We start from the raw sequence: 26,028 nt of genomic DNA on the forward strand, positions 1-26,028 counted from the left end.
ACACACACACTTAGAATCAGACTGAAGCTCTATTACATCCCTGCTGCAGCCAAAAGAGAGGATTACGAGTACAGTAGGTGCAGGGGGGTTAAATTACAGGAGTGTACAGGCAGTAATGACCACCCTCTGTAAATGTTTAGCTTATCAAAGGATGGCCGTATAACATATTTTTTACATGTAGCCTCAGCTTCCATGGATTAGAGTCACTCAGCCTCTCGCTGAATACACAGACGGAGGCTTTGACAGCTAAGTACCACAGCTCAGGACACTCAGAGCGGAGCTGGATTCAAAGCAGGGTCCTGGTCCACAGTATTTATGGGCATGTGGTTTGTGTTTAGAGTGGGGGTCTTATAAGCATGATGTCCAGCAACACTGGTATGCAAAGAGGGGTCACTGTGTCTGTGTTTGGAGGAGGTAATGAGTCGTTTACTCATGACTCAAGAGGCCGCTTCTTTTCCCCCCGTTGCATAGGCTGCCTTTAAACAGCATGCCTGCACTTCAGGACAGCAACATGTAGGCTAATTAAGAGAGCTCTTAGCGTGTGCTGCTGCAGGTACCACCATGCTCCTGCTGAGCACCCAGGTAGCATCCTTATCACAAAACAACACTAAGCAAGACTGGGCATATTCTCTGTTGAAATGTTATTTGTCTTTGTTTCATATCTGCCTGTTTCAGCATGACTGTAGAGTGTGCATTCATGCTGTCGATGAACTGACTGATAACTTCTGTTTCGAAAGCTCCTGACATTTCAAAAGCCGCAGTTACTCAACATGCAACATGTTCGCTTAAGATTCGGTCGAACGAGGTGTCACGGTTGGGGCAGATAATGGCATTTTGTATACAAAAGCAAACAAGGGAAGTTTTCATTTATTGTCACACAAGAAAGTGGTCTGTCCGGCCTTCCCGAGGTGTTGTGGGACTAATCGGTGACAAAACACAGATGAAGGGAGTCTACCACTTGACATCTCCAGATGATGTCCTAGCTTTTTCTGTCCATCAGCCAACACGGTTGAGTTGTGGGGTCCAGAAGGGGCCATGTGGTAGGGTATATAGTATTATCAACACAGCCTGGTTCTGTTGAAGCTGGAGATGCTGGTTTGGTTGCTGTGGCAACTAAGGGCCATCGGACAGATTATGCTACTTATCATTCGGGCATAATTAGGACGAGGGATGTCTTCACTGAGCGCTTTTCCTTTCATTATGGCATGAGTATGTTGTGTTTGTTTCAAGTTTGATCTTCAGTCAAATTGTTAAAATGATTCATATCAGGGGCGTAAATATCATGGCTTGGATCGGCAGTCTGAAGAGGGCTCTAGTTTCATGCACACCCCTCCTGGTAAGTCAACAAAAAGTGGTTCTGTTATGCATTCACTTTTACAATCTAAGATCTCAGAGTGAAACTGAAAATAAAGACAGAAACACTCCAATAATCATAAAAAAAGAACTTTATTCATTCGTGTAAAATGGGCTCTTTCATTTTAAATACCTGAACTTTGTACCTGCTGATACTCTTGTAAAGTGCCTTTTTAAGAAGTCATAACGTGGTGGTCAATGATCGGGACAAAAAAGCAATTAGTCTGCGTTGAAACGCTTCTGATTGGCCTGTTCGTCTGTCAGTCACTCCTTCAACCACTGCTGCAGGAGCAAGAAGACGTGATCACGGGCAAGAGTTAGCTGGGGGAGATCCTCTGCTCTGGCCGGGTACATGTTGGCACAGTGGGCTGTTCCTGGAGGAGAGACACAATATAAAGAAAACAAATAACAACAATAAAACAGATTCTCTGAGTTACAAGGACAATTATACACCAATAAACTCAGAGCTGAACAAGTATGCCATTGTTCTACTCTAAGGCTGCTGCTTAGATTCAGTAATGTCAGGAAATCTAGTATTAAAGGTTACTGAACAGATGTTAGACCTGGAAACACTCATTAAGGATTCAGTTGAGGCTGTAAAGGAGAGGCAGACCCAGAACGCTCTGACTAGAGCTGCAGTAAAGCAACAACACGTAAAACACTGAGTTCACTTCCATCTACGTCACAGCTTCTAACTGCAGCCAGCACGTTACAAAGAAGCAGAGATGTTAGTGGAGGCATGGACAGATAAATACAGCTCATTTTAAAATGTTATTTCCAGAAGACGTCACAACATAACCACACCAAGTCTCCCTTCATCGTCTTCTGCAACAATTTCCTTTTAAAGGTCACATATTATCATTATTACTACCATGTTTTCTCTAACTCTAACATGTGTCTAGTCTGTCTACAAAACCCCCCAATGGTGAGGAAAGTCCATCCTCTCTGTCTTTTACCTGCTCCACTTTTCAGAAAATGTGTGCTCAAACAGGCCGTTTGGAGATTTTCCCTTCATGACATCACAAAGGGCAGTAACCCCTCCCCCAGGTGGGTGACACTCCCACAGCTAGGTGTTTGTTCTGCCCTCTGAGTCTACCTTCTCAATGTAAACAATAGGACATGGAGCGAGAAAGCCCGAGACACCCGAGCCCTTCCAGAGAGGGGGCGTGGTCAGACACAGCTCATTTACATTTAAAGGTACAGACACAGAAACAGCCTGTTCTGAGCAGGGCTGAAATAGAGGGGTTTATAGACATGATCAAATACAGGATCAGAGTGGATTTAGAACAAGAAACTTCACAGACATGTTTTGAGGAGCTCTGAGACTTATTTAAACTGGTTGAAGAGGAGGAGGATATGTCACCTTTAACACATTCTCACCTTTGATGAAAACAGCTGGGAGGTCAGGATTGGTGCCCTGGGTGATTCCCAAGGCGTGCCATGGGTCAATGGACCCATTGGGAAACACTATTCTGGAGGAGGAGATGCCGTAGCTGCCGTAATACTCGTTGGTCTGGGCTACGGCCTCGGCCACCTGCTCAGCACTGACGTTGTAGAAGTCTGCACACTGCTGAACGTGAAATCTAGACGAGAGAACGCACATTTAAAACGCAGGGCCTCCATAAACAGGATATATAAATTAAGAGTAGTACAGGTGGACTTCTCCCATGTTTTCATGATCATATTAGTGAGTAACTGCGTGTTCATTGTGCAGGGTTGCAATGATTAGGATGCTCACACGAGAGGGAAGCCGGAGAATGGCTGGTTTGGGGAATCGGTGCTCTGGTAGAATCCAAATTCAGTGCAGGTCTGATAGACCCACTGTCGCCCTGGCAACACACAAACACAAACACACAACATTTTACCAGTGGCCACATATTTAGCTGGTGTGTAAAAATCACAGCACTCACAGCAAAGAGGGCTAACGAATAGATGAAAAAAGCTCTCCTCTAGATAAAGTATTCACTGTCATTAGTTCAGCAGCGATTAACGGAGAGAGAGAGTGCAACTGAAACCAACATGACTAAGTGTGGTGGGGGGGGGGGGGGGGGTTCTGCAGACACATCCCAGTGGTTTTTTAAAGAGACCACTTCCTGTTCCAGTTTTGTCTCCCTCCAGCACTCCCACTCATGAAACCAAAGCTGGGAACTGGAACCACAGCCTGGGACAAAGGTAACAACACGGCATTCACAGAACCCCAAAGCTGTGGCTAAACACTGCGAGAAGAGAAAAACACACGTAAACTAAAATTAGCACATCCAGTCTTAGAATAGTCGACTGTTCTCATTGACATTTTAAAAATAAACACATCATGGTTTCTTCAAAGGCTGATAAAACATAAATGCTTATTTTAACTGCACCCGAACAATAAGAAAGTGTTATTGTGTTTTGGTTTACCGACTTTGCCAGAACTCCACCAAGCCCCGAGCCAACGTTGGTTTAATCTTTCCATTAAAATCTGGTCACAAAACATCCAAAAAGGGGTTGCCATATTAAAATAGTGGCCACATCCCATCCCACCGCTCACATATCTTTTTGTAGCTGTGTTTAGGTTTTGTCTCCTGAGGTTACTCTTGTGTTCCTTCTTGAGCGTTTTGCTCCTGGATCATCGTTGGACAACACTGGAACATTTTGAACGACAGCACTATACACATTTTAGTCCAAATAAAGAAAAAACACAAGAACCTGCCGACAAAGAGGACTGGAAAACAAACAAGGTTCATGAAAAAAGCTGTTCAACATTCATGATTTCGTAAAGGTGACATTTCTAAACAGATTCAACATGTTAACCTTTAAAAGGGAGAATGTGCGACTTTTTGATCCAGTAGATGTCGCCCTTAAGCTCCAATATGAAACTAAAATAAACCGCTGTTTGGCCACACCTCCTCCATACTGAAGCCTCCGCTCTCCTCCAGGAACACACCTCCAACCCCTCTCCACTCCCAGGAGTCAAGTGCAAGCAGCGGACAAAACTGTCCTCGGCTTGAGCTGCTATCACCTGTGTCCTGCATTGTTGTGTTAGCATGCTAATGTTAGCGCTCTTTAGTTAGCTCGTAGCTTCACTTTGCATGTAAACTGACACAGAATGAGCGTGATCTAAAAACTCTTACTAACATCTGAATAAGCAGTGAGTATGTTCTTCTTCTTCTTCTCTCTAGTCCTTGACTAAAACAGCTTTTATACACAAGGGGAGGAGCCGGCTGTCCCGTCCATGTAAACACGGCTCTGACAACAACACAGCCAGCAGGACTCGAGCTTCTCACTCATTGTAGACAGTCATGACTCAGAGACACATTTACATAGGATAGACTTGATTTATGATATATTTATGTCACATGTTGCACATTCTTCTTTTAAAAATATCTCCAGACCTACCTCCCCCTGCAGCCGTCCCCTCCCAGGATGTGTTCGTCATGTCTCTGAGGTAGTTGTCGAAGCTGGCATCCAGGCATTTAATTGAGAAGGTGTCCATCATGAGGCGGGACACGGCAGCATAGCGGGCGTAAGGGTCCCCCAGTGAAGTGTCACCCATCACGCCACAGAGCACCTTGATGGTGACGTTGGTACCCACCACGCCCTGAATTGACACGTTTCAAAAAGGAAAAGGAAATACACATGCGTTCTTTATCATTCTCTGAATTCATCCATGTGAAAGGATGGATGTCAGTTTGTGGAAGCCTACTCTGTGAGTGAAAGTTTACTGTTTGTGTCTGACGAGTGGAGTTAGCTTCTGGGTCTGAAAAACTAAACCAATGCAGAAGTGAATGGACATGTGCTGAAAGGAAGTGACCAGAGGAAGAGCACAGGTGCTGACAGGAAGTGACCAGAGGAAGAGCACAGGTGCTGACAGGAAGTGACCAGAGGAAGAGCACAGGTGCTGAAAGGAAGTGACCAGAGGCAGAGCACAGGTGCTGAAAGGAAGTGACCAGAGGCAGAGCACAGGTGCTGACAGGAAGTGACCAGAGGCAGAACAAAGGTGCTGACAGGAAGTAACCAGAGCACAGGGGCTGACAGGAAGTAACCAGAGGCAGAGCACAGGTGCTGACAGGAAGTGACCAGAGCACAGGTGCTGACAGGAAGTGACCAGATGCAGAGCACAGGTGCTGACAGGACGTGACCAGAGCACAGGTGCTGACAGGAAGTGACCAGATGCAGAGCACAGGTGCTGACAGGAAGTGAGAATCTGTAGGGATATAACGACTATGAACTGACACCTTGGTGCAACTTTCGGATATCTATGGAGACCCCTTGCATGTTTACAAACTCATCCTGCACTTTAGCCCCTCGGTTGCATCAGTCCAACACGGTGGTGGTGCCCGGTCAGGTATAAGCAAAATTTTGCAATGAGGGTTGGAGGAGTCAACATTTGCAGCAGTTACAGGTTGTTCTTTGTTACAAAATGAAAGAGTCTCTCTAAATGAGCCGTGACTACTCTCATAACACATTTTCATCTTCTAAGCGAAATGCAGAACTGTTGGTGCTTTATCTTCAAGCAGTGGTGTTACATAATGTCCTTCTCTATTTTATAAAGCACCCATTGATAACCCCTCAACTGTGAAGCCACCACTCTGACTCTTCAGATCGAGTTTCACCACAGCTCTGGTTCGTACCTAAATTCCTCAGTGGTACCTAAAACCTCGTAGTTTGCTCTCTGCGCTGCCTTTTGTGTTGCAGAGGCAGCTGTTTGCTATGTTTGTCTGCTGGCTTCTGTAAACTCTGCTGCCCAGCGCTCCTCTCGGATCTTTTATAAGCGTCTCTTTAGCTTGGGGCGACAGGAAACTAGAGAGACCACAGAGTCTTTTGTTGTTCTTTCACATCAGCTTATTGGTAACCGGACTCACGTCTCCTCAAGGCAGAAGGGAGCCCGAGAGGGGATGGGGTGAAAAAGGGGAGGGGAATAACGGAAAGGCTGGTTATAAAATAAAGGACTGATACGGAAAATAACAAAAAAAGGAACAGAAAGCGTGGGGCGATTACATCTCACCACAATTGGAACTTGGTCAAAATTCCAGCTTGATGTAATTTATTGTAGAACAGAGATTTCTTTAAACTTTGAGTTTCTGTATGATACTTTCAAGATTAGAGGTTGTGTTCACCGTCTCCAGAAAGGCCTTGGATTAAAGTTACAACACATTTAACACATGTGCATTAAAGACATTAAAGATGGAGTCAGCAGCTTCGTCCTTCAAAATAAAATACAGACTTCTCCTAAAGTAAATCTGCTCCATCGTCCCTTCTGGGCCTCCGTACATGTGTGGTGGTGACTGTGTCTGCAGAGACCAGTTTGTTCTGGTTGACTCGGGACGTTTCTGGGCGGGTGCTGGTGTGTTTCCTCCAGCCAATGACAGCGCAGCAGGTGAGTTTAGGAGTGGAGACAATGATTGGACATGATTCAAATAGCTGAATATGAGGGACGAGGATGTAGCCGCAAAGAAGAGAAAATATAATCACAGTGAGGAGAAACGATAAAGCTCGTTCTAAAACGAGGGTGAACCTTGTGTTGTCTTTTACCCGTGGACGTGGAGTTGGTCAGGCAGGTGACAAACACCGGCGGTTAGCTTGTGCTAGCGTGCGTTAGCTTGCAGTGTAGATACAAGTAGTAAACGTACACACTACGTCCTGCAGGGGGCGGGGCTTCTGGGGGGCAATGAGCCCAAGAGGAGGGGTCCAGTTTGAATGTTTACAAACATTCCTACTGACTCCTCCTTTAATCTAAGCACACAACAGGACGAACTGTCTATCAGTTATAGGACCACCAACGACCCTTTTGTCCGTCCAAACAAGAGTTTCCATAATAAATAGAAACAAGAACATAACAAAGTCTTCCTACAGGTGTTGCTGTGTACAACATTTACGTTTTAAGTCACCTCAAGGGATGTCACTAAAGCTCTTATGAAATCTTATGAAGTGTCCATTCTTGAACCCTTCAGCGCGGTTTATGGCTCTGGGAATGATAGCCGTCTTGTTAGCAGTTAGTGACGGACGACTTCCAGCTTCAGCTTCGTTTTCTGTGCTCTTCAGTTTCTTTACAGTTAAAGCGGCATCTTGGAGTAGTCTCAGTTTAACTGTAAACAGTAAGTCACACAGAAGCGTCACTTTGGCTTCCATGAAGGGGTTCCACTTCTCATATAGAGATACGGACAAAGTATGAAAGCCAGCAGCCACAGTGGACCCTCTTCCAGACGTGCATCTCTGGGCCTCCTGCTGTTTAACAAAGCTGGTGTATAAAGTTTCTGTAGACTTCCTGTAACCTTCCAGCGCTTCATACCTGCGTTTCACTCGACCAAGACTCGACACTATAGGTCAACCTGTGGCCTCCACAAGATCAACACAAACCCTCCTTTATCTGTCTCATGTGATGTTTGTGTATCAGATGGAAAATAAATCTCCCGTTCTGACCCGAGAGATCTCTACACAAACACGAGTATGAACTGTTGATGGTTCCTGGGCATGCTAGAATATGAAAGTATTAAAGTTGGGTCTTAAGAGATTGTTTGTCAGCGACCTTTGAACCATCATGTTGTACTTGTTTGGCATGCTTCCTCTCTCCCTCACCTCGAACGCCCTGTTGTCTTCATTGTACTGGACAACATCCATGAAGTTGCCCGCCAGCGCTTCCAGGAGGTAGGCCGAGTCCCTCTCTGTCTGGATCTGCAGCTTTGAGCACAGGCTGGAGGGGGAGAAGCAAAGAAGGAAGGAAGGAAGGAGGAAAGGAGAGAGGAAAGGAGTAGGCAGGGAGACAAGGGAGGGGTTAGGGAGATAGAAGAGGACATGTGGAGTAAGATGCATCTTGTCACATTTTCTCCAAAAACCTCAGGACCCCCAAAGTAAATATTAGAGACATGGACATTGATGAACTGTGGGATCTTGTCTTTAAAAACTTTTCTCTCAATGAACAGTTCAACTTCAAAGCACAGAGTGGCAGGACGACCGTGTCGGTTTGTCTAACGCTTTGGACAGACTGCCGTGAGATCAGTCTGCACAAAAACTGGTACGAGCGTCCTCATGTCCAGACCAGGAGAGGGGCCTTTTGAAACACGTACTGAACAGGGTAGTGTCTAGTTCCCCTGCTCATTTATAAATGTAAACATACTGAAAATGTGAAATAAGAAGTTGTACAAACTACTGCTAAACAGGATGTGATGATGCGATAGGATGCAACGTGACACTCTACCACAGAGTGTTCTAGTACTCCAGACTGGTCTTGGTCTCAAGATCTCTTTTTGAAGGTCTCGCCTCGGAGTCGAAAGCATTTCTACTGGGTCTTTTCTCGGTGTGGACCCTGGATTCTATATCAAGACCGGTCAGGTCCACTACTGATAGAAGGAAACCACCCCTTTCTTAAGATACTCTACGATAGGAAAGTTTGATTATTGTGTCATTCATACATTTATCTGCCCAGCCTGCATGAGCGTAAATGACACCATGAATTCAAACCTTCCAGGATCAGAGTGCAGCGTAGGTCTATTTATTGTCACTAAACAAAAAGAGAAAGGAAAAAGCAAGACAAACCAAATTAAACAGAATATCTTGTTTTCTTTTCCAAGCTCTTGAAATTCATGAAAAAAGGACTGGACCCTAAGTCGTCATCATTTGTGAATGGGACTCAGTTTCCACTTCGTCCAACTCACACATCTCACTAAGTCCGTTTTCTTCTGGAATATTTTTGAATCGACCGACTTCAATGTCCAGAGGGAGAAAGATAGGAGGGTATCATTTGGGAATGGGATGGGATGGGATGTGATGCGACACTTTACGATATCCTACGATCGGATCGGATGCAATGAAATGAAAAAGCGATGCGATGTGTTGAGATACACTTTATTGCACCTTGGGGAAAGTTGTCTTGGCCTCCAGTGCTGCCAACATTAAAACTGTAATAATAAGCAATAAGTGACCTTGTTAGTGTTGTTAGCATCGGGGTGTGCCTGAGTACAGACTCACAGAAACGATAGCTGTAGCTTTGTCCTCTTAAGTTCTTACATTAAGTGATTTAGGCTAATTCACTGATTGGGATTTTCTGACAGTAATGAGGTGCAGAGTCAGAGTGGTACAGGCTGAGTTTCCTTCAGCATCCTTCACATCTTTGGTTTAGTTTGGTTTAGGAAGCATTCTGATTTTGTGATCTGCTAAAATAGAGACGACTGTATATTCAGCCCAGTTTGTGTTTCAGGGAACGATACGTCATTCTTGATGATTTTGACTTAAGTAGCGTATCCGTTGAGGCATTGTGGTTTGGAAGCAGGGAACGCCTTTTGTGTGTGTTTGTTCCTACATGAGGACATGTCTGCATGATCTGAAAGAAGCTCAAATAAAATACTTGCAGTGTGGTCAGCACAGTGCGGACACATAGGCAGGGCTGCAGCGTTTCTCCATGACTGTGTTACTTCAGTGAGACTAACCACAAAATTATAAACAACATGACAATGAATGACCTTAGCTTCACCATAACAACTTGAAATATGGGACTATAAAACATCACCAGGGTCAGCCTAAATGTCTGCAGACGTAGCATGACGTAATGCCAAAAACCAAAAACGATGAAAAAGAACTGATGTCACAGGCTGAAAGAAACAGAGTCTTTATAGTACGCCAAGCTATACCAGCAAGTCTGCAGCACTGCTCATTCTGGTCCTGAAGGCTCTGGATTTGTTTGGACCAGAGAAGGTAGGCAGTTTTGAGGCACCCCCACACGGCCGTTTTGGACGCCCCTCGGTTTTCCAAATATGAGAGCAGTTATCAGGTCAAACCAACAGGTGTTGCAGTGATGGAAGCGGGCAAGAGAACTGTTTCAGATAGAAGTGATTGTACCCGACCTAAAAAGCCTCTGCATGTTTCTAATAAGCTCCTCGAGCAGAAACGTGCTCAAACTAGGATCAATATTGGAGATGATTTTGAAAAATGGAGAGAGGTTAGAACACAGAAAGGTTTACAGACCGATGCAGAGCTGGATAAACACTGAAGCTTCAGTGTTCACCACATGTGTGATCACCTGTGTGAACATAGACTCTAGAGAGGAGGGGGGGGCGGGAGGAGACAGCTCTTTATGATTAGAATTTAGACTGCAGTACCCATTTTAAACACTAGGTGTTAGAGTTACATATTGCTTTATGTAGGGTGAATGTCATTATTCGAGACCTTGCATTTCTTTTTTGGTGTAAATTACAGGATAGCCAAAGTACGGACAACAGAGAATTAAAACACTGTACCTGAAGTCCTTGGTGATGTTGTCATAGGTCTTCGGGTCCTTCAGGCGCTCAAGAAGGGTATCTGAAGCTTTTTTCACCAGCAGGGGGCACTCTGCGTTCTCTGAGGCCAGCGAACGCCACACAACCTCCAAGTATTCTAGCGAAACGTGAAGACAGAAAGAGGGACGGGAGGATACTTAAACCTGTGCTGCTATAAAAAAAACACACAGCAAGACACAAAAACTCAGAAACTCACGGCGGGGATATTTTCAGGCCAAATTAAAATGCACCAATTCACCCTCAAAATAACACTTGATCCCAGTTCCAGTCGAGTGCTGGGAGGATGATTTGTTTAAAAATGTTTCTGGGAAGTTGAAAGTAAAACGATGAGTCACTACCAGAGCGGACGTCACAGTTTATGAAGCTCTAAAACGGGATGCTCCACATTTATAAATCTCGGGGTATTGAAAGGTAACCTCCTACTGCTGACTAACTGCTGTGATGTTTGGGGGGAAATAATGACCTTACGTTGCCTCGGACTGGAGAAGAAAGATATCAGACCTCAGTTATCCATGTGTACTATCATCGGGGGAATCTTGTCGTGGATATTTTCCTCGAAAAATGTCTTTAAGAGAGCATGAGCGTTTGGGTCGAGGGTCAAAGCTCCTCTGACCTCCTAAGGCCTTCCAGAAGCAAACAATAGGAACAGCCAATCACAGCACAGACACAGATAGAGAACTCCTCCTCATCGCTAACCCGTCTGGGGCTCTGACTTCTTAGCCGCTGAACAAAACTAGACATTCATGTGGAATTTCAATTTAGAGCAATTCAGTAATAAAAAGGCATAAAAAGCCTAAAAATGATCCGCTAAATCGTCTGATTGTCTCTCGGATGGGCTGGTGACTCTTCATACCTGGGAAGTTCACAGTGGCGTGAAGAGGTGCACTTGTGGCCACGGAGGCGTGGACCAGGTGAGGAAACTTCAGCCTGAACCAAGCAGCGAGAGACCCGGGGTACGACCCGCCGAATGCCACCCACTTGCTGTTGGTCAACCCTCGGTCCTCTGCCATCACGGTGCGGAAGTGTGCCAGGTCAGCCAACGCCTGGCGGCTGCTGAGGAAGCGCAGGTTGTCGTTGCTGAGGTCACTAAAGACAGAGAAGAAGGAATTTTGAGTGAGCATCTGAACAAGTTTGCAGCACAAGAGCTGTGGTTAGTGCTGCCATCTAGTGGTGCCTCAGCTGCTCTACACACCAAAACACATGAAGTTAGGGTCATGTCCTTTTGTTGATCCCACAGTAATGTGCAACCAGAGCCGCTGAGATCTCTCAAACTGCCGAGGCCACATTTTCAGTGTGATGGTTATTGCTGCTCTTTGGAACAGGCCACAAAGCAGAAGTGATGCTTCCTTTTTATTATCACATTATTACTCAAATAAACCTTAGAGATAAAAGCCTTGTAGTTTAAACAAACAGGGTCAGGCATTGAACAGGGAAGTCACACATACGCTGTTGGGTGGCTCTTTCCATAGAAGCGATGTTCCAGCATCAAGCACAGCGCTCCCAGTTTCTCGGCGTACGTGAGCCAGGTGCCGCTCTGCATCCAGGCTGAGTTGGCTGCCCCTTCTCCTCCAATCATCAGGAACACCGGACCACCGGGCTTGTAGAAGGCTTCATTTACAAAGTACCTCTGCAGGGGGGGGGGGGAGCACAGTGTAAGTTATTAAAGGTGGACAATCCTAAAGGAATGGGCATTCCAGGGTTAAAGTTCAAAGGAGGAGCCGAGGAGACGAACGCCAGCAGGTCAGACAGAGAAGAGAAAGACGAAGACTGAACATGTTAGGATGTTCTTGAGTTGTATTTAATGTTGCAGGCTTGTGTGTTGTGTTTGTTTTTATGTTACGTCAGGTTGCATTGAGCTGTATGTGTCTTTGCAGTATTGCCAAAATCTCATCTAACCTAGTTTTTTATTACAAATCGACAACAGGGCACCTCATGGTGTCACTCCTGCCTGTGGCCATCTCACGCCATAATCCCTCCCTCTCTGACACCAGGACTAAATCATCTACCCCTCTATAATTGGATAAACATTAACTTATTCAACGGCTAGCAATACTGCACCAAAGGACAACAACTTTGGAATAACTGTTCAATCAAAATCTGTTAAATATGCAATAATCTTTCAAGCTATCATACATGCAATTAACCTCCACAGTGGGACAATTTAGCTAAAAGTCCTGGTCCAAAAAGCGAAACTCGGAGAGAGAGGATAAAAGGTTCTAGCTCTGACGGTTGACAGTCTCTGTTCTGCTGTGACTGGGTCTCTGAACGCCGACTTGAAGTTTGTGTAGGATTGTTAGTGAGGCTGTTGGCTCTTGAAATTGAAATGTGAGGGGCGCCGGATGGCCTAGCGGTTGTGTTGCACACCCAATGTGCAGCGGCTGTGGGTTCGGGTCTGACCTCCGGCCCTTTGCTGCAGGTCGCCCCTTGCTCTCTCTCCTCCTAGCGTTTCTGTCTCTCTAATAAAAGGCAACAAGGCCCAAACACATCTTAAGAATAACAATGTGAGCACTTTTAAAGAATGTATTTTGATTGGGCAGATTCATAACCCATCACTTCATCTAAAGGATTTTTAGGAGTCGGTTCAACTGCTTGAAGTTTGTGTAGGAATGGCAGCGAGGCTGTCGGCGTTCAGGAGCACTGGGACAAAGCAGAGCGAGGCACACTGAGCAGCCAAGACAATCCTGCAGCTTGCCTGGAGATGAGGAGGAGGAGTTTAAGAGCAGACGTAGATGAAGCCAAATGATCTGCAGCTGTGTGGAAAAACCCCAGCGTTCAGGTACACTGCACACCTTTTAATTTCTGCACAACTTTTAATTTTGGTGCCTTGGTCTGCATGTGCCCTGCAAACCTTGAGTCCTCTGCCTCCTGAGCTGACATAACTGAACCCCACCCCCACCACCCTATGGATAGAAAAAGGCACAAGCCCTGAACTATCCCACCAGGATCCTGATGATTTAGTCTAAGGAACGCTGCACACCTCTGAAACAAGACAACTGAGAAGAACAGAGCCACAGAACCCTAATGTAAGCACGCTAAACATTAAGAAAAACATACCACTTCAAACTAATCAAGAGAAATAATAAAATACTAAACAAAGAGTCCAAACCTTGACACACAGCTGCTTACCCTTTTTCATGTTTTTTTTTATTATCTCTCATAGTTAGAATCATTTTATTACCCATGTTATTTCTACTTTAACTTCTGAGGACTTCTTTATAATCTACTTTATGTACTTCTTCACTCTCTTGTCTGGTCGAATTATTTTCTGTGAGCATTCATTCACTTCTCTAAGTTTAGACTACATCTAAACACCGTTAAAATGTCATTTCTGTCCCAATTTTAACGCTGTGCAGGATGATAAAGATTCACAAAAAAAACGACTTACTTGCTTCCACTCTCTACTGTCTGCACCATTGAAGTGATCCAGTTTCTGAAGGAACCACTGCTCCCCAAACACATCTGCTGTGCTGCTGTGCTGCTCTTGATTGAACCTCCCGAAGCCCTTACGCTGTGTCTTTCCAAAAACGAAGAGAGAAAACAAGAACAACAAGGTGAATTTGCACAGAGGCAACCTGCACGCCTCAAAAGCCATGATGTTTTACAGAAGGAAACAGACAGGGAGCATGTGATACAGTTTCGTATAGTCATATGACAACTTCTTCTGCTACTTTAAGTGTCTGTAGAAAATGTGGGAGGTATCAGACTCGACTGATCTCTTTGATACTTGCAGGGAGTTCCTGTCATATTTTTCTGATTTCCACAATCAGAACGAATTTATAAAGTCTTACAATCGACACATATTTTGGTAGCATGTGTTGATATTTTATGAGACCGTAAAACATTACGGCCCCAAATGTATCAGTCAAATTATCACTGAAAACACTTCATAATATCTACAGAGCCATCACAGGTAGACTGACCACGAGCTACCTGAGTGTGAAACGAAGGTATATGTTCCAGTAAAAGACACAAGTTCTTGTGATATCAACCTCGTTTTAAATTCAATGTGGTTTATTCGCGATATAGAGAGAAATAACTACACTACCCACGATCTTAAAGTTTCACAGCGACGTCTCTGATTGGTGGAGCTCGCTGTAACCATGGAAATGTTTCCCCGACGTTAGTTAGTGAGCTAAGGATAAAACGAAATGTACTTATAAACTTCTTATGCCGCAGTGAATGTAATTCATATATTTACACACCACAAACAACAATATATAACAACAATTGTATTAATAATATGCACACTATAACAACGACAAATTTTAAATTTAGGAAGAAACGTTATCATTCGCAATGGGTTGTGGGATGTGTAGTTCCTTGACTCCGGAAAAAGATATGTACACGGTCTTGTACTTTTTCCTTTTCTCCGTTTTTCAATGCCGTTGTGACGCCGAATTACATGTTTACTTATATTCACGAGGATTTGGGTAGCTGGTTGTTTTCGTACCAGGGTCCAATCTCTTGATATACGAATTTAGTAAAATGTCATTCGAGGATTTGAATGGGGGAAATGTAGTTCTAGAACTAGAGCTGCCGAAAAGGTGGGCGGTCACCTGTCGTAAAGCTACTCATGTGTACGTGAACTATCTCAAATCGCCATATCTGATCACCACCAGTGGGGGCGATGTGAAGAAATTACAACACACATTTCACACCAGAGAAGAAGAAGAAGTCCTGCCTCTGTGCGCCTCAGTTCCGTTTGCTAGCCGATAGTTCATACAGCCGCAGCCATGGAGGAGGCAAAAAACAAAGAGAAAAAGCTGCCCGAAAAGACCGATGAGAAGGAGAAAGAGAAGGAGAAGGGGCAGCAGCCCTCTGGGAAAGATAAGGACAAGAAAGAGGAGCAAGAACTGGTACGGTGGAGTGTTTTATTCGCATGTTTTCTGCGTGCTAACCAGCGGTACATGTAGTGTTATTTTGCCTTAGTCACTGCCGCTTTGACTACACGGGGGAGCAGGCCGAGTCCTTCACTATGCAACACAGTCACCTGATAACACTCCATCATACCATATTATCACTCTGCACACGAATCAACCTCACCGTCATGCGCTACGACTTAAAAACTCTTAACATGAGTTCATGAGTTAGCTAAGTGTAGCCTAGCCAGCCGGTGAGCTAACGTTAGCATGCTAGCTGTTACCGCTGCAGTGTGTGCTGTCATCAGTGTTAGCATATGAAGCTAGCTGATTTAACACTGGATAACATGACAAAGCAGCTAACGCCGTCACGTAAACAATCAAACCCTTACAATGTAGTATGCATCAACCTGATCTAACCTAGGTATTTAATTAAATAACATTGTAAACTTGTTTTCACCGAGTTAAGGTCTAGTTTAAAGACAACACTTATTCATGTAGATAGTAGAGTTGTCCACGATTCAACTCTTTTATTACGATTAATCGCCAAATTTCAATAGTAAATCGCGATAATCACATTTTTTAAATTAGAATATCTTAATGGTTATTACACAATATAACGAAATTGAAAAAAGATGTTGCCCTCACAATTGTTGCTTCAGAAGCAATAGATACAAAAGTATGAATACTAAACATGTTAATGTCACATTCAAAGTGTATTTCACATTCAGGAGATATTGCACAGGTAAGAAAAGTCACATTGGTGCAGCATTTGTTGCCCTAATGGTTCTGGTGTTTTTGACGTTTTAGCGGTTCAACATTATGCTGTCCTTGGTGGGACAAGTCCTTAAAAAGGCTGTGGCCTCTCCTGAGGCAGTTCGTTCGCTTGTTTGAAACTCCATCATTTTGCATTTCAAAATAAAAACATTTGTGCTTTTATTTTTCATTTCTGTACTGTCTTAACGCTGAGAGAACTTTACCTGCTGTTTGTTATCGACCCTGATTTTATTTGGAAATAAAGTAAGGAACTTCTGTTAGTTCTACGGTCACAGCATTAACTCAATTACGAAAAAAGTACAATTAACTTTAATGCTTAGAAGAATCAGTAGTTTGCAATGAAAGTTTTTGACGCAAAGTTTAGGATGCACCTCAATTGGAATAACAACGTCACAGGCAATAACACATAAACAACCATAACACTATTCTTTCTCAGCTTTAAGGCAATAGGCTGTAGTGGCGGATCAATCCTTTTACCTTCATGGCTGTGATAAGTAATACTTACATTCTTCTTTCACCTCTTCACAGTCAGAGGAAGACAAGCAGTTACAAGAAGATCTGGAAATGATGGTGGAGAGATTGAGTGTAAGTAAAGCTATTACATTTTTTTTTTATTATCACCTGTTTCATGTCTGAGTAAAGTTGCAAAATTAAACACCGACCTATTTTACAATTCACCAGGAGAAGAACACGTCACTGCACCGTCCTGCACTGGAAGAGCTGCGCAGACTAATCCGCTCCTCAACCACCTCCATGACCTCAGTACCCAAGCCCCTCAAATTCCTGCGCCCACACTATGGCAAGCTCAAAGAGATCTACGACGGCATGGCTACCGGAGAGAACAAGGTAGGGCAAATTCATGCATGGGTACATTTTCTGCACACTTTTGTTGTTGTTGAAAAAATAACCTTGTGAAAATAGTGCTTGTTTTTAAAGTGACACTATGAAATTCATAGATCTGGTCAGATTTAAAATGGCAAAAATCATAACAGCAAAGTTTATTTGGAGACAAAGAACCTTTAGAGGAACTTATTGCGTTTCCAGAGTCTAAATCTAAATCCAGGCACATTATTACAACCCCTAGAGGCCCTCTTTGGACTTGATAGTATTTTCTGAAAGTACAGGGACTCTAGGGGGAGGACTCGTGGCCCTAAAAGTTCTGATTCTGCAGCTGTGAACCAGGATGATTTTGTTTTAGTTCTTGCACCTAGAAAGTAATGGAATAATCTTATGAGGACTGACCAAAGAATAAGTTGACTGATTGCTGCAGCTTCTATCTCAACTATAAATGTTGATTTCAAACTTTGGCTGCTGTGTGTTCGTGTGTGCAGCGTTTCTGTGCTGACGTGGTATCAGTGCTTGCCATGACGATGAGCGGTGAGAGGGAGTGCCTCAAGTACCGTCTGCTGGGATCCCAGGAAGAGCTGGCCTCCTGGGGACATGAATACGTCAGGTGAGAAGTGACTCTGCGACTTCTGCCAGTACGTGAAAGGCTCTGTAGTATTTAGAGAAGCTGTATTAAAACAATTGCGTGCAGAGATTCTGTGATGGTTTCTATTTTCTGTATTTAAGAAGGAAAAATAACCTTTTACACCAAAAATGGATGAACCGTTTCTTCGTTTGAAAACTGATGATTTTAGTATCTCAGTATGTTTTGACGGAGTCAGCTGTTAGCTTCATTCCTTTGGTCTAAGCTGGTTCCTTTTTGTTTTTCGTCTCACAGACACCTGGCCGGTGAGGTGGCTAAAGAGTGGCAGGAGGTTGAGGAGAATGACAAGGCCCAACAGGAGACCCTGCTGAAACTTGTTAAGGAGATCGTCCCCTACAACATGGCCCACAATGCCGAGCATGAGGCATGCGACCTGCTGATGGAGATCGAGAGGCTGGACATGCTGGAGGACTACATCGACGAAAATGCTTATGGAAAAGTCTGCCTGTATCTCACAAGGTACGTGCAACATTTCCACTTAATTCAGACGTATTTATCGTTCAAAGTGTGTCTACTACTGCTGACTTTCTGCATCCCTCCTTCAGCTGCGTGAGTTACGTTCCTGAGCCGGAGAATTCAGCGCTGCTACGAAGTGCCCTCAACATCTTCAGGAAGTTCAACCGTTACCCAGAGGCCCTGCGCCTGGCCCTAATGCTCAACGACGTGGAGCTGGTGGAAAACATCTTCACATCCTGCAAAGACATGTAAGGATGATCAAAATAACATTTCCTAAACTGTGAACTATGTCATGCTGATGTTCATAATGTATGAATGTTTAAAAGATGGATCGACATGTTATTTTTGCTTGGTTCAATTATTGTTTGTTCAGTAAAATAGTTGTTTCCAAGTCGATCTAATAGAACAATAACCTCTAACTTGAGTTATGTTTTCAAAAAGTTGTCTCTTTCCTCAACAATCTTCAAGTTCGCTTTATAAGTTTGGAACCTTACAAACCTGTTAAACATGTATGAATGAGCCGATCCAATTTAGCCATAGCCTATAGTCGTCATGGTAACAGTTGAATACATATACACATACTCTAAGGCAACAGATGCACGTTGTCTTAGAGGTGGAGGCGTAACAGCACCATGTGTGTCTTACCACTGTGCAGTGTCATGCAGTTTATATGCATATTACAATTGTTTTATACTTTAACTAATGCACATGTAGAAGTGGATATTTCAAACCTTTGGGGTTCGTTTTTACCCTTTGCTGTTCTTGTACGTTTTCCATGAATGCTTTGAACTTTAAATGTCAGGTATCGGATGTAGTAGTAGGTGATTCATGGAAATAAAAGCTGTCTTTCCGTTGCAGAGTTATCCAGAAGCAGATGGCATTCATGCTGGGTCGTCATGGCATGTTTCTGGAGCTCAACGAGGATGTCGATGATTATGAAGACCTAACAGAGATCATGTCCAATGTGCAGCTCAACAGCAACTTCTTGGCTCTGGCCCGAGAGGTGAGAGACAAATACGACAAATACCTTAAAATCCAGAATATAAGTCGCGCCGGTATTAGACGTGAAGGGCACTGCTTTGTTCACGTGGGGTCGCCAAAATCAAAAGATCGTCCCAGGAGCTTGAAGTCGAATGGTTTAGTTGTGAGGGACTTTAAGGATTTATTTGATTTGAAAAGAACAAAGTAGATGGTTCATAGAGGGCGGTGGAGGATCGTGACCCTGAGCTCACCCTCACCATCATGAAGACTAAACTTTCACTTTTGTAAATAACTTGTCTTTTGTTTTTTTCTCCTCCCCAGTTGGACATCATGGAGCCCAAAGTCCCCGATGACATCTACAAAACACACCTGGAAAACAACAGTGAGCCACTTTTTTTATTCACCTGATCAATACTGGAAGAATCTTTATTCATTGCTTTTTTCCACTAACTGTCGTGACCTCTACGTAATGTGACAGGGTTCGGAGGCAGCGGATCCCAGGTGGACTCTGCTCGTATGAACCTGGCCTCTTCCTTTGTGAACGGCTTTGTGAATGCCGCCTTTGGACAGGACAAGCTGCTCACAGATGATGGGAACAAATGGTTGTACAAGAACAAGGACCATGGTAAGAGAAGACAAATATCACAGTAGGTGTAGTACCTAATTATAAGCCCGATCGCCATTTCTAGACATTTATCCTTGTCCGTTAATGTCCCCAGGAATGTTAAGTGCTGCTGCCTCCCTTGGTATGATCCTGCTGTGGGACGTGGATGGCGGTCTAACTCAGATCGACAAATATCTCTATTCCTCTGAAGACTACATCAAGGTAAACACTGGACTGGCGTTTTGGGAAACTTTTGGACTATTATTTACTTTTATGACAATGGTTAAACATCTGTATTTAGCATATCGGTTCGGTTGACGGACATCGGACCATCTGCAAATAACGTTGCATGCTCGGTCAGTAGCCGATGTGTATCTGATGGTTCGCAGCGGCCTATCAGCGCTGCACGCTATGGAGCTGTTTGCCGCCTCTCTAGTCACTGCTACTGTTTCCACTTCACGCCCCGTGGTCCGTCTCTGGAGTGTGCCAGCAGCTCCACTCCGCTCCATTTCAAGTCTATTTTTGAAGTAGCCCGCTGCAAGCAAAAAAACCACAACATACAGACTCGTATTTATCATCTCTTTTATCAACATGACGTAGAAACAGGCGCCGAACAAACAACAAAACATCCTCAGAGAGACAAAGCAACATATTGTTTGCATGTCGTTCTCTTTATTTCCGTGTGATCTTGTAGTTCTCCTGTGATCTTGTAGTTCTCCTGTGATCTTGCAAACACGTGTATACAGCTGCTCATAGCTGCGCTCACCCTCCAGAAACAGACAGGTTTGCTGTTTCTCGTCGGCTGGGCTAAAGCTAAGCCATGAAGCTGATGGAACGCAGCGTGCACCGATTATGTGGAAATAGCTGGTTAGACCGTCTGTAGGAAAGATCAGCACCGTGCAGTTTGTAAGGCGTGTTCCAGTGACATTTGAAGAGGAGGGACGACCGGCAACAATTTAAATACATCAAGAATTTCAAAGAAGCGGTGAAAGATCACCCAGGAGGAGAAACGATCACAACACAAGCTTTCAAGTTCTTTGTCTTTTTTTTTTGTCTTACACCTTCATCGTCTCTCCCTTTGCAGTCCGGTGCCCTCTTGGCCTGTGGCATTGTCAACTCAGGTGTGAGGAACGAATGTGACCCGGCCCTCGCCCTGCTCTCAGACTACGTCCTCCACAACAGCAACATCATGAGGATAGGAGCCATCTTTGGGTGAGGAGACTGGTCTCCTTTAGCGAACATATACAAGGACATTTTCTTGATTTTTAGTGTTATCCAGGATCAAAGAGGTTTAAGTTTTCTGCGCTCTGTTATTCTTGAGTCTCTCCACAGGGAGTCAGTAAACACTCTTCCTTCTTCTCTATTTGAGTTCTCTCTTTTCTTGCTTTCAGATTGGGTCTTGCGTACGCTGGCTCCAACAGAGAAGACGTCCTTTCTCTGCTCCTCCCCGTCATGGGAGACTCCAAATCGAGCATGGAGGTAAGGGGACACATTTCATTTTAGGGGCTCCTCTTACTTCACACATATTCAGCCACCTCTGCAAAGTTTCAGTATGTGTGTCTTTGATCTCCAGGTGGTGGGCGTGACAGCTCTAGCGTGCGGTATGATCGCAGTAGGATCTTGTAACGGTGACGTGACCTCCACCATCGTCCAGACCATCATGGAGAAGAATGAAACGGAGCTGAAGGACTCGTACGCCCGCTGGCTGCCTTTAGGCCTGGGACTCAATCACCTTGGTGAGCCATGGCCTCCTGCAGGCCTGTAAGAGAATACCTCTGATTATGACCCAAAGGAGAAATAAAACCAACTCCTTGGGATTCTCTGTCCATAGGTAAAGGAGAGGCCATTGAGACAACCCTGGCAGCTCTACAGGTTGTACCTGAACCTTTCCGCAGCTTTGCCAACACATTAGTGGATATCTGTGCATACGCAGGTCAGTCTCAAAGAAATGCAATTTCCAGAAATTATCCAATCTCTGCATGTAATCATCTCTGTGTGATTTACCATTTAATGATGAGTCTGCTGGTTCTGATTCCTAAAACTGACCCGCTTCCCCTCCACCTCAGGCTCCGGTAATGTGCTGAAGGTGCAGCAGCTTCTCCACATCTGCAGCGAGCACTACGAAGCCAAGGAGAAGGAGAAAGAAGAGGACAAGGACAAGAAGGATAAGAAGGACAAAGATAAGAAGGAGAGTGCTGCTGACATGGGCTCGCACCAGGTAAGGACTTACTTATTACAGAAACGGTCTTATGTGCCTGTGTTTCTCTCCGTTTACTCACGTCGCTGTTATTTTGATGCCCCTCTTTCAGGGTGTAGCTGTCCTTGGTATTGCCCTTATTGCCATGGGGGAGGAGATTGGTTCTGAAATGGCCCTGCGGACATTTGGACATCTGGTCAGTAGCACGACTTGTTTTCTTTTCGTTTATATTTACCTTTTAGATACTTACATTTTTGTCCATCTCTACACAACCTGATTTTTCATTCTGTTGATACATCACAATCTTCCTTCCTCAGCATCCCTTCAAACAGAAACCTTTAGCTGTTTTAGAAACCGCCTACGACACACTACTATGTAATGCAGTATGTACTGCACTGCAATCATACATTTTTCTGTGTTCCTATCACCAGCTGCGTTATGGCGAGCCCACCCTGAGGCGAGCAGTGCCCCTCGCCCTGGCTCTCATTTCAGTGTCCAACCCTCGTCTCAACATCTTGGACACCCTCAGCAAGTTTTCACACGACGCCGACCCTGAGGTGTCTCACAACTCCATCTTCGCCATGGGCATGGTGGGCAGCGGTAAGTTAGAAAGGAGTGGATGGATGACTTGATCTCATTTGATTTCAATTCTGTCAATCAGCATGCTGTTGGTATGTTTGTCCACTAGAGGGCACTTCTGTGTTAGCCTACCAGTAAGTATATGTGATTGTGTAGGGGTTGTACATTGAATTGTAATTTGTTATTTTTCTTATTGACAACCTGGTAGCACACAAAAGCCCTTTTCAGGCTGCATACCTGCAAGGGTACCATAAATAAGCTCAGCCATTAACACGTCTGTGTACGTTCATATTGATTCTGATTCAAGTCTGTGAGGTCATATTGCATTTCACCATTGCTGAAGACACACAGCGCTGTTCTCCCCTGCTGGCTCAGCTGATCCCCTCTCTCCTCTGTAACGTATCTCCTCGTGTAGCTGAATAGAGGTGCTAAAGACTTAACACCAAGTCTCAAAACAATCTGCCAACAAGCATGGTTTACTTCCAGACAATCTATGGTTACATTTTAAAAAAACAAATGTAGATGTTTTATGACCCGTTTCATTCTCATTGTAAGAGGAACAGATGTGACCTCAATAGATGTAAATAAAACTGCCCCAGCCGTTAATTTGAAAAGCACCAGGTCCCCCCCATTCCTGGTGAAACCAGTTTGGGGTTTGGAAAGAGTGGAAGCACAGTGTTTCTGCTGGCGCTCCTATACTGCCAGCTTCAGTTCAACTTTAACACACCAAATTATTTCCAGCATTGAACCAACTAGGAATAACATGTACTTGAAGGTGTGATGTATTTGTCATCCTGAGTGATCTTGCTCCTCTGGGAGAGCCCAGAGTCTAAACTTCCTCAACACATTTAACAACCTCTTCATTAATTTTTTCCCTTCCTCAGGAACGAATAACGCCCGTCTGGCCGCCATGCTGCGTCAGTTGGCACAGTATCACGCCAAAGACCCCAACAATCTCTTCATGGTCCGACTGGCTCAGGTGGGTGGCAACACAAGAGGCACTCTGTACCAGACACACATGGACTGAAGTGAAAAATGTTCTCTATTGAGTCTCTATTGACTCTGTGCTGTTTGTCTCTCCGCAGGGTCTGACTCACCTGGGCAAAGGCACACTGACACTCTGTCCCTACCATAGCGACAGACAGCTGATGAGTCAGGTCGCAGTGGCTGGACTTCTCACAGTGCTTGTTTCCTTCCTTGACGTCAAGAACAGTCAGTTTATTTTCCTCCTGCTGCTCCACACACTTAACATCCTCCAGTTCTGTTCTCTAATTTAAAAGCTGAGTTACATTTTTGGTTTCTGTTTGTTGATAGTCTCTGTTCACTTTGTGCGTTACAGTAATCCTGGGGAAGTCTCACTACATTCTCTACGGCCTGGTCGCAGCCATGCAGCCTCGTATGTTGGTCACCTTCGATGAGGAGCTGCGACCGCTGCCTGTGTCTGTCAGAGTCGGACAGGTGAGGCTATAAGAAAAAAAACTGTTTTTTTGTTCCTGGAAAACTGCTAACAGTTACCCAAGGATTGCATAAAGACTGGACACTTTGCTCTGTTCTTGGGCGAACAAAATGCACTCGTCAGCACCTTGCGTTCAATTTAACAACTTGTATCTTGTTGGCACCAAAGGCAAAGAGTGCTCGGAAACTTTGAACGCCTTCTTAGGTGTGATTGTCCAGAGATGTGTAGTGAGTGAAATGATAAAGTGAGCTTACTATATGATCAGACATTAAGGAAACATGCTATGTTGAAGTGCTGGCTTCTCTGACAACAATGCAGCAGCCAGTATGTCCTCCTTCTAACTTTAGATTCTGGTCCTGAATGCTCTGGATTTGTTTGGACCAGAGAAGGTAGGCGGTTTTAAGGCACCCCCACACGGCCGTTTTGGACGCCCCTCGGTTTGCCAGATATGAGAGCAGTTATCAGGTCAAACCAACAGGTGTTGCAGCGATGGAAGCAGGCAAGAGAAGTGGTTCAGATAGAAGTGATTGTACCCGACCTAAAAAGCCTCTGCATGTTTCTAATAAGCTCCACGAGCAGAAACGTGCTCAAACTAGGATCAATATTGAAGATGATTTAGAAAAATGGAGAGAGGTTAGAACGCAGAAAGGTTTACAGACCGATGCAAAGCTGGATAAACACTGAAGCTTCAGAGTCCACCACATGGCAACCTGTGTGAGCATCGACTCTAGAGAGGAGGGAGCGGGGGGAGACAGCTCTCTACAATGTTCAGAATTTAGTCTGCAGTACCCATTTTAAACACTAGGTGTCAGAGTTGCATATTGCTTCTTTAAGTTTGTTTTACAAGACTTTCTCTTGTGTCAGTTGGACTTAGCAGGACAATATCACATCACATATTCAGCAAAAAGGGATTTCTGGTATAATTGAGAAGTTCTGTTACTTCCTGAGATGCCGTCTGAGCGTCTTAAGAAATGGTTGTCTAACATCACCTCGTTCATTTTGTCTTTCAGGCCGTGGATGTTGTGGGCCAGGCAGGAAAGCCAAAGGCCATCACAGGTTTCCAGACTCACACCACGCCGGTGCTGTTGGCTCACGGAGAGAGGGCGGAGCTGGCCACAGAGGAGTACCTCCCCGTCACCCCCATCCTGGAGGGCTTTGTTATCCTCCGCAAGAATCCCAACTATGAAACCTAGACTGCCCGCCTCGCATTCTCACTGGCCTCTCGTTCTGTTTGTAAAGGTGGCCCTCCATGGCTCTTGGCAGTTGTTATATGTAGTTGTTTAATGCATGGCTGGAAAGAACCAAGACGGGCCTATCCTCCTTCCCTGCTGTGTCTTCTCACTGTCGCCCGTGGCCCAGCCCCGGCAGTCACTAAAAGATGGATGACTGGGGTCTGGGATGACACAGGGAGGGTAAAACTGGGACCTCTTCAGCTCAACATGGATGGTTTCGGTGTTGCTCTTATTTTGATCCACCAGCCCCCCCCCCCCCCCCCCCCCCCTCTAAAACAAGTACCGAATCAGCTCTTCAACTGACCAGGGGCCATTCAAAGGAGTCACAATGTTATGAAAAAAACAACTGCTCAGTCCACATCCCCGTTCCAAATGTGTGCCCCTCCCTCCCCCCGCCACTACTTTCATTCTAAGTCAACTTTTGTAATTAGAGCCTTTAAAAATATGTATTCCTTAAACACGTTTTCTTCTGTATTTTTGTTTTGGTTTTTGTTACAGTACTGTAAAAGGTTGAATCAAAAATAAAAACTTAAATCAAACACGGTGGAAGCGTGGCGTCTTGAGTGTCGTGGTGGTTAATGAGCGACAGTAAGACGTGGTGCTGAGTCGTTTTACAGACAGGTCTATGGAAGCTTACAAGTGCCACCTAGGGGAAAGAAAAGCCCGAGGAAATATGTAAACTTTAATGGGTTCATGGAGGACAGAACTGGAAGCAACGTGAAGAAATTCAGATTTAAATGAAGGTTAACAACACGGCTGACTCCTGGATTTTAAATGTTTTGATAAAGAGAACTACG

General features: G+C 44.6%; 2 protein-coding genes across 2 annotated transcripts; one reads left to right on the plus strand and one right to left on the minus strand.

Moving 5' to 3' along the window:
• Window positions 1-1,427: 1,427 nt before the first annotated feature.
• prss16 (serine protease 16) lies at window positions 1,428-14,238 on the minus strand. The gene is made up of 9 exons (XM_061045645.1): window positions 13,987-14,238; window positions 12,047-12,228; window positions 11,455-11,687; window positions 10,563-10,698; window positions 7,909-8,023; window positions 4,729-4,930; window positions 3,092-3,182; window positions 2,734-2,936; window positions 1,428-1,727 (listed from the first exon to the last, which is right to left on the minus strand). Exons 1-9 carry the CDS (start codon window positions 14,191-14,193, stop codon window positions 1,618-1,620), a joined length of 1,479 nt encoding a protein of 492 aa, XP_060901628.1. The 5' UTR covers window positions 14,194-14,238; the 3' UTR covers window positions 1,428-1,617.
• Window positions 14,239-15,283: 1,045 nt separating this feature from the next.
• Window positions 15,284-25,775, plus strand: psmd2 (proteasome 26S subunit ubiquitin receptor, non-ATPase 2). The gene is made up of 21 exons (XM_061045608.1): window positions 15,284-15,457; window positions 16,766-16,822; window positions 16,919-17,083; window positions 17,569-17,690; window positions 17,961-18,185; window positions 18,272-18,430; window positions 19,041-19,185; window positions 19,485-19,545; window positions 19,642-19,788; window positions 19,883-19,989; window positions 20,852-20,979; window positions 21,159-21,246; window positions 21,341-21,503; window positions 21,599-21,700; window positions 21,834-21,985; window positions 22,077-22,160; window positions 22,396-22,564; window positions 23,428-23,522; window positions 23,629-23,755; window positions 23,883-24,001; window positions 25,010-25,775. The coding sequence occupies exons 1-21, from the start codon at window positions 15,335-15,337 to the stop codon at window positions 25,190-25,192; spliced, it is 2,721 nt and encodes a 906-aa protein (XP_060901591.1). The 5' UTR covers window positions 15,284-15,334; the 3' UTR covers window positions 25,193-25,775.
• Window positions 25,776-26,028: the final 253 nt, after the last annotated feature.

This window comes from Labrus mixtus, chromosome 9, assembly GCF_963584025.1.
Source record: "Labrus mixtus chromosome 9, fLabMix1.1, whole genome shotgun sequence".
NCBI lineage: Eukaryota > Metazoa > Chordata > Actinopteri > Labriformes > Labridae > Labrus > Labrus mixtus.

What these genes read in the sequence shown, in the direction of transcription:
- psmd2 (XM_061045608.1), top strand. Translation starts at nt 15,335, where the DNA reads ATGGAGGAGGCAAAAAACAAAGAGAAAAAGCTGCCCGAAAAGACCGAT. An exon ending in GTCTGCCTGTATCTCACAAG is followed by an intron (nt 18,186 to 18,271) that starts GTACGTGCAACA and finishes TCCCTCCTTCAG; the next exon opens with CTGCGTGAGTTACGTTCCTG. An exon ending in CTTCCTTGACGTCAAGAACA is followed by an intron (nt 23,756 to 23,882) that starts GTCAGTTTATTT and finishes TGTGCGTTACAG; the next exon opens with TAATCCTGGGGAAGTCTCAC.
- prss16 (XM_061045645.1), bottom strand. Translation starts at nt 14,193, where the DNA reads ATGGCTTTTGAGGCGTGCAGGTTGCCTCTGTGCAAATTCACCTTGTTG. An exon ending in GGAAAGAGCCACCCAACAGC is followed by an intron (nt 11,688 to 12,046) that starts GTATGTGTGACT and finishes CTCTGTCTTTAG; the next exon opens with TGACCTCAGCAACGACAACC. An exon ending in AACATCACCAAGGACTTCAG is followed by an intron (nt 8,024 to 10,562) that starts GTACAGTGTTTT and finishes CTCCCCCTCCAG; the next exon opens with CCTGTGCTCAAAGCTGCAGA.